General features: G+C 40.9%; 1 protein-coding gene across 9 annotated transcripts in view; it reads left to right on the forward strand.

The window, feature by feature from the left end:
- The window catches only part of LOC117429513 (neogenin-like), a 160,238-nt gene that overhangs the window by 58,153 nt on the left and 87,559 nt on the right, over nucleotides 1-14,526 (forward strand). For all 9 annotated transcript variants that reach the window (XM_058998532.1, XM_058998539.1, XM_058998540.1 and 6 more), the window contains exon 2: nucleotides 2,776-3,093. In XM_058998532.1, the coding sequence (XP_058854515.1) occupies nucleotides 2,776-3,093 (318 nt within the window). The remainder of the gene's footprint in view (nucleotides 1-2,775; nucleotides 3,094-14,526) is intronic.

Here is a 14,526-nt window from a genome sequence, read left to right on the forward strand (position 1 = left end):
TTAAGCTTACTAGTTGCTTAACAGTCGCTTATTCTAGGGTGCAGCTTCAGAGTTGTTTTTGGGGGTCTGTCCTAGCTTGGAGATAGTACATGCCACTGGGATCTGGATCAGATTGGTGCATACGGCCTCTTCTCAGTTCACGTTTTTATAGCTTTTTGGTAACATTGCAGGCGGGTACAGTACTGCTGCATTCTACCTGTGGGGGATCCATCGCGACAGATCTTTTTGTAAATATACAGTGTTTAATTGTTTTTCACAAGGTGTCTGCTGAAAACTGCGGACCACTGGAGATAAAAGCCAGGTTTCTGAGTAATTGAGAGCCTGTGGATGTGTAAGCTTGAAAGGCAAAGGAATTTTCAGACTGACTAATTAGAATGTGACACACTGTGTGGAATAACACTCGCTGACTGACAATGAGTGATTGAAAAAAAATAAATAAAGCCTTTACCTGGGACAGGGGCTGCAATGCACATCTGCACCTTTCCAGTGCAAACCGCTCCAGAAGATATTCTTCAGTTGAAGATATTTATACAGTTTATACTGTTTCAAAGCAGGGTGACCCATCAACAGCACAGTGCTGCCTTCAATTCATGCTTGGGCATTTCAGTCCATGTCCTCAACTGAGCCACCAGCACTGCGACCTAAGTTCTCCCATTGACTGACTCAACACTGCCCATAGCCCAGTGTTTCTCACCAGGGGGATTTTGTGTGTCCACAGCAATAGTGTATCCCCAATTACCACTAGACCACCAGAAGACCCTCTCCTAATCAACCTTATTATGGTATGGCCATAGCTATTTTTTTTATTTCTATTCCTTTTTGAATTTTTGGACAAAAAAACAGTTTCATGCTTGGCAAGAATAAAGTGGATTTTTAAAGGGCTCCGGCCATTCAAAACCGCCTCTACTAACAAGCAGACAGCTTCATTTTCTCTTCATCTCTCCCCTGCCTGGTGGGAGCTGCAGTATATATTTAAACAAAGAAACCTGCCCAGATTGCAGGGAGTAGAGGATTAGGCTTCAGGAGTTTAATAGGTTTTCCAATACAAGGTCCACCTTTCTTTCATCTGAAGCACACACCACTAAGTCTCTCAAACTAATCAAACCCTGTATCCTGATTCAACGACACATTCTTAGCATGTGTCCGTGCCTTTCTGTGCTTGTACTAGGAAGTCGATGTGGAAATAAGTATTAAGAAGGTTGTGTGTGTTTTGTATCTTAGCTTTTTAGGGTAACTTAACCCTCTTTCATCTGGAATTTAATATTTAAAAATTGTTGTTATTTTAGATGTAGTTAAATATGAAAAGTCAATCAGTCCATGATTTTTTTTATCCCCAGAGTCGCTGAAGGAATTTAAAACAATACCAGATTTTGAAAGACAACACTACAGATGTATATTTCTTTTTTTTCCAATACTGGGACATAAAATACAGTACAGTATGTAGGCCACTTATTGCAGTGCCCTCAAAGATAGGTGCTTGGATAGGTTACGTTTTTATAAATCCTGACATCCAAACATGAAAATGGATACCATAACCGAGTTATTGATTGTATAGTGTAGTGTCACCTTAACAGAATTAAAAGAACCATCCAGAAAAATCAAGATGAAGCCAGATAAACATTCCCCTGTGCATCGTACGGCCTTATTTTAGCGCTGCCAGCAGGCCGGAGTGTATTCTTTGCACTAGAGCCAATAAAAACAAATGTTTTATAGCTTTTACCGCAACTTTACTGGGAGTATCCGCTTATCTGTCAAGATAGAGTAAACAGAGCATTTCTGGACACTGCCAACAGCCTCCCTTCCCTCCACGCGTTCAACCCCAGAAACAGAGCCAGGCCAGGAGTGAGGGCCGTGACCACAGGGAAGAATTTGCTTTGTTTACACAGAGAGGGCTGTCTCTGTGACATGAACTATTGTACTTCTTCACATTGCTTAATATATTCTGATTGTGTGTGGTAGAATAAATACAGCTGGACAGTTTTTAAAATGTGTAAGGGGGAATAAATCTTTGAACTTCTGACCTTGACTGTCCCTGGCCGACCACATGCTAATGTAGGCCAGCCAAGCAACTGTATTTAAAAAAAAAAAAAAAAAAGTTTTATATAAAATGAATATTTCAGGTCTAAATGTCATGAAATTTAGTATTTTTTATTTATTTATTTATTTATTTATTTATTTATTTATTTCATTTATTTATTATTATTTCATTTATTTTTTTTAAAGAGGCAGATTACAGTAAAAGTGACTATAAATAGAAATATCCATCTACATATTCTACTGGAGCATCTTAAATTGTTGACTGCATTGTCTGTTTTACTGTATTTGGTTATTTTCCTATCAATTTCCTATCAAAATCTGCGGTTGAAGAAGGCACTAGCTGAAACGTTTGTCTACTTAGGATTTTAATTGATCAAAGTGGTGTTGCACAGCATGAGGAGACCAATATTTTACACACACACACACACACAAAACACGCCTTTCAATGTTTGTGAATTGAGCATTTTGATTGCCAACTAAATATTTACTACTGTAATACAGGTTAAACAGAAAATGATACAATTGGATAGCTGTTTGAAACCTATATAGGCCTTATTAGAGACCAAAGGCTCAGTTCCGTGTCTGAAGTACATTGTAAAGGCAGAAATGGAATTGACATTTCAGATGACAGTTTTACCTCAGAGTTTGAGCATTATAAAGTTATGTTCAGAGCATCTCTATCGCTGTGTATGCTGCAGCGTTAACCCGGTCTGTGTCTCTTGTTTGTGTTTTACGCAGCGTCGGGCCCGAGACAGTTCACCCCCTTCTGGTTCTCGGTGGAGCCCGTCGACACGCTGGCTGTGCGCAGCTCCCCTGTCTTCCTGAACTGCTCGGCCCACAGCGAGCCCCCGGCGCGGGTGGAGTGGAAGAAGGACGGCACCTTCCTGAACCTGGCCTCCGACGACCGACGCCAGCTGCTACCCGATGGCTCCCTGCTCATCCCCAGCGTGGTGCACTCCAAACACAGCAAGCCAGACGAGGGCTTCTACCAGTGCGTGGCCACCATCGACAGCCTGGGCACCATCATCAGCAGGGCTGCACGCCTCACAGTCGCAGGTAAGGCCTACAGCTGACCCTGTTCAGCGGGTATTAACTAGTCTTACACTTTAACAAACCCTTTTAAGTTTCAGCCCATTACTAATGAGATTAATGTTACCATGCGTTCACAGTGGATTGAAATTTGGATTTATTAATACTGAAAGTACAGATAAGTGACTGATATTTCACACCCATAAGTTGTTCAAGTCAAAGCAAGAATCTGACGCAGCATCTGGTGAACTTCACACTGTTTCTCCTACGAAGCGCTCTTGCAGGGTTTCAGAGCCAGCTAGCATCGTACTCTTTGAAGCCCCCGCAGACTGAAGCCCAAGTGGCTTGATTCTAATAACTGTCTTTAGCACACATGTTCCCTCTCCCCCTGGAGACCTGCAGTCTGACTGCAATAAGAAATGAAAATGAGTGTGGTGGTGTCGGCTCAGTCCTGCTTGCAGGAATCGCAGGGGCCGCGTGGTGCGGCTCAGCAGCACTGCCTTCTGTTAGCAGCAAGCATGTACTACAGTGTGTTATGAAAACAGCGCAATAGAGAGCTATTACATATTTAGAAAGTGCAATTTGAAAACCAAAAAAGTGCTCCCTACTTGGTTGTAAGCAATACATACTAAAATTTAACACAGATTCAGTTGGCTGTGTGTCTCTCTACCTTTGGTAGCTCCAACCCAAACAACAATCGGAATGTCTGTATAACTACCTGCCTTAGATGAAATCTGTCAACAGCCAGCAGGCTAAGGAACATTGTTCAAAACCCTCAACCCTGACCTGAACTCTTAAAAGAAGCAGGTCTGTACAAGACAATTAGCTGACTTTTCGCTCTGCTGGCTGGTAATAAAAAGGTTAATTGCATTGGCTCGAAAAGGCCCCTTACTTTAAGAAATACACAGGAAATTGCCTTGCGATGTGACTTTTGAGTTGTACAGCAATAGCAAACGCAGCACGCCGACAAATTTGATGTACAATATTTGTGACTGATGAACGCGAGTGAGTCCCCTTTCTCATCCCTCTCCCCACTTCCCTCCCGTGGAGTGATACACGACTGTAGCACCCAGGCTTTTGCTAATTTAAAGGCCCTCTTCTCCCTTTTCTCCATCCATTTCTTTTCGCTGAGAGATGAAGCCGCAGACAGATGCATTTATTGAGAAAGGGATTATCTCTCCACACGGCTGTGTTGCTCGTTTTGTATTCAGATGTCGCTCCTATTAAATGATAGGGCAGTGTCTGAGAGATCGGTAATGAGTATTCTGTGTCTCGTTCCTTTGGTGTGCTTGATAGAGCTTGCATTGGGCTTAACCTTGTGTGTGGGTGTGGGGGAGGCACAACCAGCATTAGCAAAGAGGGCTGTTAAAAAGCTGTATTAAACTGCCATCAGAATCCTTCTCTCATTTTTGTGTTTCATTTCAGTATTTGTGGAAATTGCCCTCCACACAACTAAATAAGTAAATCCCTGTGCTTGCTTAGAATCCTTCATTCTTAAATTAGGTTTTAATTCGGACTCCCTTGCCTGCATCTACATTGTGAGTCTTAAATTATTACTTAGTGTTACAGCATTGTGCTGTCTTATCAATGTTTTTAACTGTTTGGTAAAATTAGCGGTAGGGTCTACGAAACAAGGTGATTTTCTTTCTTTAATAGTGTCCTCATTTATAGTCTGCTGATATGCTGTACATCCAATATTGTACGTGAAAAACAATGTCAAATAATGAAGTAACATAGCAATAATACTGCAACATACTCAAGCGCATTTTTTCCTGGAAATTTGATTTACAGAATCTGAAGTTTCTGTCATTCATATGTGAGATTGAACTTGTGACACTGATTGAAGTCATTATTGGAACAAATCCTTCAGTTAATTCTGCATCCGCAGGCCCTCTTACTCCGGCTGCATTGCAATCCCAAACCTCTGTCATCACTCTCTGACGAGCCTCGTTCTCTCTGCCGTGCTGATGACTGGCCGGTGCTCCAATAACGCCACGTCTCTGCCAGCTAGCTAAATCTGTTTCTCATAAAAAAAGAAAGAAAAGTGAAACCCAGCACACTTGTTTTCATTTCTCTGGTTATAAAATCAAGATGTCCACACAGGGAAGATTAGACTGCCTTTCCTGAACATCTTTGATTTTTAAGCAAAATATCCATTCCCCTGAAATCTCATGCTTTTCCTGAGATTGCAAAGCTTGCTGATCACACAGCAGGCTTCCATCACAATGAAACTGTATGGGCCGTACCCATATTGATAGACTGCTGTGAGTGGAAGCTTAATTCACTGCAGTGATCGGCAGGCATGAAGATTACTGTGTGCGTGCGTGTGTGTGTGTGTGAGAGAGAGACAGAGTTTAAATTCATACAGTGTGGTTATGAAGCTCAGCCAGAAGATTTTTTTCTTTGAGAGGTTGGTGGTTGTTAAAATGTAGTCTCATATATGTGTGGGCTCACAAACTGACATTATTTATGGATACAAAAGATCAATTTCCAGTTACAATCTACTGAACCAAAAGTTATTACCATCTTGCAGCTGCACAGGGACTCTTACTGTATTCTGCAATCATCACTACTTTAGGCTTATTGCTTATGTTCAGATTTGCCCAAAGATGCAGCAAAAATCTCCATCAAGTATTGGCCAACAGTGTTCTAGAGCTAGCACACCATTTCATATGGAGCTCACAATTGCACTACCTGCTTAATATGGGCATTGAGGTCAAGTCAACATGGGTGTGGTTTACTTCATACATTTCGCAGGGATACAAAACACAGATCTTAAGAGTTTCCCTACAGCAGCAGTGCCATAGTGCCATACGGTCTTTACATTCATTAAATACATACAATAATGACATCGCACAGATTTTACTAATCGTATTTAAGCCCTGATTCTGCAAGGACGAGGCTATAGACCATCATACTTTTGTGTTGAGGTTAATAAAAAAAAAAATCAGTTGCATGTAATGTTTAATGGCATACTTGGTTTCAATATTATAGGACATACACAGTTCATACCGCAAAAGTAATTGTCAAGATACCTAGTAATTTAGATTTATTTATGGAGTTTTCAATTTCAGCTTGTTTCATAATTAAACCAGTACACGTTTTGCAGGGAGCTAGGACATAGTGTATCCATTACAAATATATTCAAGTCATAAGGATATTTCCCCCCTCTACCATATGCTTTTTTACTGTATGTTCCAGTGTCATTTCCTCCCAGCTACCCAACACAGGAAGACTGAGGCCACTGTACAGAAACCATAACCCCTGTTTCCTTCTCTCCCTGAAACCCAGGTCTCCCCTTTTTCACTCAAAGGAAAAAATACTCTTTAAAAGAATTGGCTTAGTTGTAATGAATCTGTGCATTCTGCAAGGAATTATTTGTAATTGAAATAGACATTCATAGTAATTCCTATTGGCTAATTCAAGTAATTCAGATGGAAATGTGCTGAACATTGACGTTAATCTTAGAAATGTTGTAATTTATTTGATTTCATATTTACGTTAAGGACAAGCTATTTCACAGTATTCATTCTTTTAAATTTCCACTTACACCTAAAGAAGATTATTATGAGGGCTTGAAAGCTGCTGTTTATAGCGGATTCTTCGGATGTTGCTCAGGAAGAATCGGCAAGTGCGTGCCAGAGTGGAGATGTGGTGGGAATAAGAGAGGCAGGGGTCCAGGGTGACTCCAAGGTTCTTAGCTGAGGAAGAGGGAGAGAGTGTGGTAGATTCCAGAGGAACAGAGAGAGAGAGATCAGAGGAGGGGGAGGAGGAGGGAAAGAAAAGGAGGTCAGATTTAGAGAGGTTGAGTTTGAGGTGATGTGAGTGCATCCAGGAGGAAATAGCAGACAGACAGGTAGAGATACAGGAGGAGATGGTGGAGTCAGAGGTGGGGAAGGAGAGGAAAATCTGAGCATCATCAGCATAGAAATGGTATGAGAAACCATAGGATGCGATGAGGGGGCCCAGGGAGCGGGTGTAGAGAGAGAACAGGAGAGGACCCAAGACTGACCCTTGGGGGACTCCAGTTAAGAGAGGGTGAGGTGTGGAGGTTGCTCCACGCCAGGTTACCTGGTAAGTGCGGTTGGAGAGGTAGGAGGAGAACCAGGCCAGAGCAGTGCCAGAGATCCCCAGGTCAGCAAGAGATGATAGTAGAATAGAGTGATCAACAGTGTCAAATGAACACTTCCAGAAAGCTGATAGCACTAGTTGTTGTTCAAATAAGGAAACTGTACAGGAAAGTACAAGACTCTGCTGTTCCAATGAAGGCGTGCAGGTGTTTTTTCTTGGCAGTAAAAGTAGAATAAAAAAATAACAATTGCTTCTTGGTCTATTTTGAAAGTATAATTTCTCTCCCATCAGGATTTCAAAAGGAATTTGAAGTAGTTAGTGTGTGACTCAAACTGTCTCGTAATGTCAGTCTCTGCTCATTATCCTCAGTGTCTGCCAGTTGTCTTGGAGGTATTAAACTAAACCCATAAATTAGTACACATTAATGTCGTCCTCAATGTTTTTGGAGTAATTATTTCCAGTTGTGAAACCAGTTGTTTTTACCAGGCAAACCTTTTTTCAATTTTGTTATTTAAGGTATGTATTTTTTTATTTATTCATATAAAACCTGTCCCTTTTATTTCTATCACTTGTATGTGACTTGCAAAAGGGAAAGAAAGGCACATTTCTCTTTAATTATGAGCAATAAAACACCACAAGTATTGTGCTTTACAAAGTGCATCATCTTCTCTGGAGCTGTGAACTTCAGAGTTTTTTGTCGAAACACTAAGACACTAATAAAGACAGTGAAACGATTGTGTTGAACTTAGTTTTAATACTGAAGATCTCCAGAGTTTTAAAAATTCTTAATGTTAAACGATTTAATCCAGTTTGGTCAATAATGCTTCCCAGTAAAGGCTGCTCGGTCAGGTTGTCCTGTCGTTTTACTTTACTTAAGATGCCATCTAGCCTGTTCATCATGCCAGTTTCAATGGACTTGCAGTGCTTGTAAGGATTTTTGCAAAATGAGGCCTGAAAAACTTAACAGAGCTGCTTAAGCCTGGTCTTTTGGACTGGAACCAGTACATTTCAGTGGACCATTTTAACTGGTTTGGCCTGGAAACTGGGCCCACCACTGTAGTGTGAGCAGTATCAGCTTATATATTGGACCAGGTATACTGTAATTGTGGGTTTAGTCTGGTACTAATTCATTTTACAGAGCCAGTCAAATGTGAACTGGGAACAGTGAGTTTTTATTATACATGTTCATAATTGTGTGTTCTGGCTGCTATCTGTTCGTGTTGTTTGCTAAAGCAGGCTGACTTAGGGCAGAATTTTGCCAAGAGGGCTTTTTATTTTATTTTTATATGACCAGTAAACGCAATTTGGACTACCATTATGCTATGAACTGGAGCAGTAAAAGAAAGGTTGGCAAATAATACTGGTGCAGTTCAAACATAGGCACCATTCCACTCCTTCTGGATATCTGGCACATAGACTGTAAATCTGCTTTGATACTGTGAATGTTTCAATGCATATGTTCAATTTAAAATGTACACATGGACTTGTAATTATACGTAACTTTTGAATTTATTTCTAATTTTACATGGATTTTCACATACATTTTTGGACATCTAAGTCTTCATAATACAAAACATTGATTCCCTAGACGTTACTACAGTACTTGTAAAGCAATTTATTTCCCTGGAAAACCTTAAAAAAATGTGTCCTGGCTGTGTGAAGTCACTGATCTTCGCTGGGGCTTCCTGAGGGAGCATCGCAGTGGCTCTGGTGCTCCTGCGGGTTAGGGAGGGGGAAATTGTCAGGGACTGTTTCTCTTCATCGTGCTACAGCGAACCTTACTGGCCAGGTGCCTGGTGAGCTCAGGTAGGCATCTACAGGGCTGTTCTTTGTCCTCCAGGGGCCGGTAGCTCACTGACATCCGCTCTCGAGTTCCTGGGTATAAAGAGGCAGTTGGCTCGGTCGTGGGGTCGGAGGACGCCCGCTGAACCTTCAGTTCTCTTGAGCCGTGTGGGGAATTCTTGCGGTGAGGGAACGAAATTGGACATTCCACTCAATGCCTCCCTCTGGCCATGGGAGGTTGTGGCAGGATGACAGAGGTTTGAGGCTCAGAGACAGTGGAAGGGGCAAAATAATGATCTTTATTAAACAAAAAATAATCAAATAAATAGGCACAAGGGCCCAAACAAAAGGTTTAAACAAAATACAGAAATGTAGGCTGGGCATTAGCCTTCACTACAGTTTCTTTCTCAAAAAAACTAAACAGCACAGCACACCAACAAACAAACTCACCCAAAAAAAAACCCTCCACACAAAGGGTTTCACCTGCCTTTTATAGTCTGTGGCTGGAGCCCAATTAACTAATAATTAACAATTAAACACTTAAGGCTCCAGCCACATTCTCACATGTATTTTACAGGGAGGAATGTAACCCCCTCCCTGCCAATCCAAAACAAACAGTAAAAATAACAATAATAAACACAAATTATAGGAGCGAGCTGGCACCCCATCACAGAGGTCCAGTTTTGATCATAGCCAACCTGGTTTAATGGAGGTGGGTTTAAAATATAGGAACACAAGGAAACTGGTCATGAATTATTTTCAAACTATATACTACTTGAGAACCCTTTATAAATGTGTAACACACATTTTAGAAATCGTCTTTCTTACAATGTAATTTGGTATATATTGTATGTGCAGGCATTTTGAGATTTGACAGCAGTGTTTTTGAAACTGACCAGTTGCTACAGACATCCAATTTCCCCGTCAAAATCTGTGTCACTACATCAAAGTGTTTACTGTTTGTAAAACTCTTTAAACAAAACTGTTATAAACAGTGTAACAATGTAATTTTATACACAGCAGGAAAAAGCGCTATTGTGTGACAGTCAAGGGGAGTAAAATGTTATGCATAAAAAACAAAAATACAATCAATAAACTGTAATCAAGGACTAAAAAAATAAATAGAAATTACTCAAGCATGTTAGGAAAATCATTATGCAAAAAAAACAAGCAGAAAAACACCCCTAATGCATGTGCTTGTTTGTTTTGCCTGGCTGTGCTGAACTCTCACTGTGCTGGCCCCAGAGACCACAGGGTATCTCTCCTCTCCTCTGTGATTTGGAGCCTCGATGTCTTGGTGGTGCAGTAGCAGGGAGCTGCTGGGGTGTTCGAGGCCAGTGAGAGAGGAGGTGGAATCAGGCTGCGAGGAGTGTGATGAGAGCCAGATAAGGTGCCGTTTACACCCTCCAGATACAACCTGCACTTATCATTGATTGGAGGCACTATCAGGAGGTGAGAGATAAGATGTCTTGATTTTTATTTTCCGTGGCTTCATTTCCATACTCCATTCCTGGCTCAAAGCAGCGCTGGGTTTGTCTGTTACGCAGAGATTTATAAGAATGGGGGCGGGTTGGTGGTGGTGGGTGTATGTCCTGCTCTGTTTTCTTGGTTTGGACCTTCTTAAGTTATTGACACACAGTACTTCTTTTAACATGCAACGACAAAGGTTTTAAAATAAACATTATTTCCTCGTCAACGACGTTTTCAAAAGTCCCCTGTATTTATTTTGATGTGATTTTATTTTTTTCCCTCCTGTTATAACACTGCAAGCTCACTCCCTGTGTTACAGACAAGCCTTCCAAGCTGCATAGGTGGAATCCGGTGGGGTTACCAAACTGTGCTTCAGTATTCCTCATTTCATTTTATATACAATCATGCATCAACCGTGCCACTAGCCATTTTATCAGAGCTACGTTTATTGTAGACGACACGTTTGAGTCGCAGTGCGTTCAACCTCAGCTGAGTGGTGTCGGCACTTTTTAAACAGTGAAAAAATCGAAATAAACAAAAACAAACGTGTTGCGTCGGCCACATACCCAGCTTCTTCACCTGCATCTCCGCTTGACTTCTCAACAAAGGGAAGTGCTCTTGTAGTCATAATGATGCAACCCCCAATTAAAGGGTTCAGCACATTAGTGAACAAATGGTTATTCCATTTTATGCGTTTTTCACATAATTAGCACATAATTGAAGTCTTACTGTACTTTATGGGCTTTAGTCAAAGAGAAAATGTCTGGAGAACAAAAGAGCAAATCCAATATGCCTATTAAGAATGGAGTGCTAATGAGAGGTAAGAATTTTTTAAAGCCTTTTAATGGTCTTGGCACTTGAAAGAAAATGAAGAAACCAAGCCCAGTTATTTAGTAAAGCACAATAAAAATTTAATATATCAAATACATACTGTTAAGAACTACAGTAAGTACTGGACAACAATGAGTGGTTTATCTTAATTTGACTATTTACTTTGGTAATATTAAAAGCCTATAACATGTTATACAGTACATGCCTGCTTTCCAGTAGGCCCTGTTAGCAAATAAAGCCAGGCCACGGAGTTGATTTCCAATCCCCCTGGTCATAGCTTGCTGGTGCATTGAGCATGTCCACAACCGTCCCAGGCTTGATTTGAAGCTTGATGTGTTTGCCCAGTGTTAGTGTTACCTGCCTAGCCCCCAACTACACCCTTGGGAAGCCGATAACAGTGATTCATGTTTCACAAAGCAGCATCCCACTGTGTCGTGTGTACTGTAGCAGTGCCATCCACAGAAAAAAGGAAGCTGTGCTGCTCACATCTCTATCGTCAGGTCTTGCTTTGCACAGACGCAGTGCTAGATTACATTGTGAATGGATCACTTCTCATAAGTAAATAATAGTAGTGGTAATTAAATAATTGACAGTTTTTAATTATAACGTATACGGTAACTGACACATACAGCATAAGGTCAAGAGCCGTTTGCTTGTTATACTATAAAGAAAAAAAACGGATGAAGCTGTGGCTAAGGGGGAAAGACGACATCTATTGAGCTGGCCATTACCCAAATAGACCATTATATGACTTGACAGTGGGGCCATTTATAATGCTGCAAGAATAATATATATAAGCACACTAAGATATTTTATAACGCAAGTGTCTGACTGGGGTAAACAGGCAACAAATGCCCCCCTTTTTCACCTGTCAAAGTACTAGTTCCCGTGTACAGCATATGTCTCTATTAAACTACTTAAACTACCTTTTTGGGGATGTGTGGAGTTGTGTTTGGAGACATGGAGCTTGGATAAGATGCAGTCTGCGAGCAATTCGTTAGCCCCTCTCTGCGTCTCTTTTTTCATCTTTCGGTTCTGTCTCTCATTATCACTCTTTCTCTCACCCTCACACATTTCTCTTTGTCCTTCCAACCTGTATTGGCCTTATCTCAGTCAGTCTCTTTCAATCTCTCTCTCACTCTCTCTCTCTCTCCCTCTCTGCCAACCCCCCAATCTTTCTGTCAGTCTAGTCTTTTATCATCTAAATTAGTTTTGATTTACCATTCACCCCAATTTTAAAGGTGTGTTTTAAAGGTTTTTAAAATGTTATAGATTTTTTTTAAACACATGTCATTGACAAACTGGTTTTGGGGGGTATAGTAATGGATTAGTTTAGTTTAAACGTTATTTATAACCTCCTTCTGCTGTAGGTAGTCCAGGGCCATATCTATTTGCCTTAGCAAGGGAGGAAGTCCCAACAGACTACATTTGCAGATGTATACAACTTGCTTCCTGATAAGTGCCCAGAAGATTTAAACTCTGAAATAATGAAGCGAACTAACACCAAAGAATGATATTGTAGGTCACAGTAATGGGCGTTAAATTCTGCACGCGTGTATTCTAGACTGTACATTCACTCTGAAGCCTGGCGTAGGTTTTTTGCTGTTGAGTACAGTATATTGGTTAAATTAGAATGGGATGATATTTTATTTTCTTTTGGTTCATTCATGCATGGATTTGGGCATAGTTTTAAAAAGCACCCCTTTAGCGTTTGGATGAACCTGTTCTCCAGGGCAGCGGTGAGTCAGGGTGTGCAGTCACACTACATTTAGCCTTCCTCGTGAACCATTCCTGTTGATCCCCTGTCAACACAAGCTGAGTGTTTAGCACCAGGAGAAGAGACTGAGCATCTGTGTAACTCCGGCTGAGCGCTTGTGTCACCCAGTAAGACCGGGCCAGCTATACCTTAGTTGTGTGTTATAAAAATAAATGGTAACCTCCAACGTTTGACTTTTGTCTCTCTCTTGAATCAAGTACATTAAAATCGTCTTGAAAGCCTTCATACCAAATCAAAGTTCATATAGTCATGCATGTGTTAGCACAGATAGAAGAACAAGAGGGCATAAATAGAAGCTGAGTAAAAGTAAGTTCAGAACAGAAGGTAGGAAGCACATATGAATGCATGGAATAGCCTACCAGGTGGCATAATTCTAAAACACTGGGAACATTTTAAAAATTGTGCTTTTAAATTAAATCCCCCCCCCCCCCCGTAGGGGAGAATTGGTGTGCTAACAAAGGACAAGCCTTGATGGGCCGAATGGCCTTTTCTTGCGTTCTTAAAGACCAGCGTAATGCAGTGTTTGTTTTAGACTCATTTGCCCACATTGGTAATAAGTCTGGTTCTTGTTGTCATGGTTTTGTTTATGGTCATATTGTGAAATTTGGCTGAATTGTATTAACCTTTTTGAAAAGGCATATTATATATTTAGATATACAGTATTTAGAAAGACCGTATTAAAAAGTAGGTTTTAAAATATGACCGTAATAAAGAGACAATTAAAAGTGTACAGTTATGCTTTTATTGATGTTTTCATTTCATTCAACATGCGTGCTGCTCGGAGCTCATCTGAGCCCGGCTGTGCTGAATGGGGTTTCAATTGAGGGGCTTCCTTGGGAGTCATTTATCATTGGAGTCGCCTCCTCGGAACTCATTTTATCAGGAGAATTTTGCTGATCTACAATCTGAGAGAACAGGACTTGTTGTTCAGAGAAAAAGGAGAGCTGGGTTAAACCTTTTAAGCACAGCGGATTTCATGGCCTGTCATCACTATTAAGAACCCATCAACCACTGCTTCTGTGCCGCTTTACAGCTGGGCTGCTGCAGCACCTAGGCTAGAATCTTCCACAGTCTTGCTTGTTTGCTGTAATTATGGGTCATACCCAATCTTAATATGCAGCAGCAAGGGTGTTAATCTCAGCTTTCATCTGCATACTTGTCTTAATCTTTGTGTGGTTGCCAGTTGGTTTTAAAATGTTCCTCTTAACCAAGAAGGCACGGTCTGGGCTTGGACCGTCTTCACTTCCTGCCCTTCTCACGCCCTGTGTCCCTGCTTGTACTGATGCAGGTCTCCTTGTAGTCCCTACAGGTTCTGGATAGAGCCAAGGATTTCATTTGTAGTGCCCCCTTGGCTTTTGGTCATTAGGTAGCATTAGATTTATTTTAGATATCATTTTTATTTTTTTATTTTATGTACATGCCTTCATGAAGGGTGCTGTAAAAATGCAAGTTTGTTTTATAATACAGAAAATGTTCTTAAGAGAAATATTTCTTTCAAGCTCATATGTGGTAGCCTGGTGTAGATCTGC

The sequence above is a fragment of the Acipenser ruthenus genome, chromosome 24 (assembly GCF_902713425.1).
Source record: "Acipenser ruthenus chromosome 24, fAciRut3.2 maternal haplotype, whole genome shotgun sequence".
NCBI lineage: Eukaryota > Metazoa > Chordata > Actinopteri > Acipenseriformes > Acipenseridae > Acipenser > Acipenser ruthenus.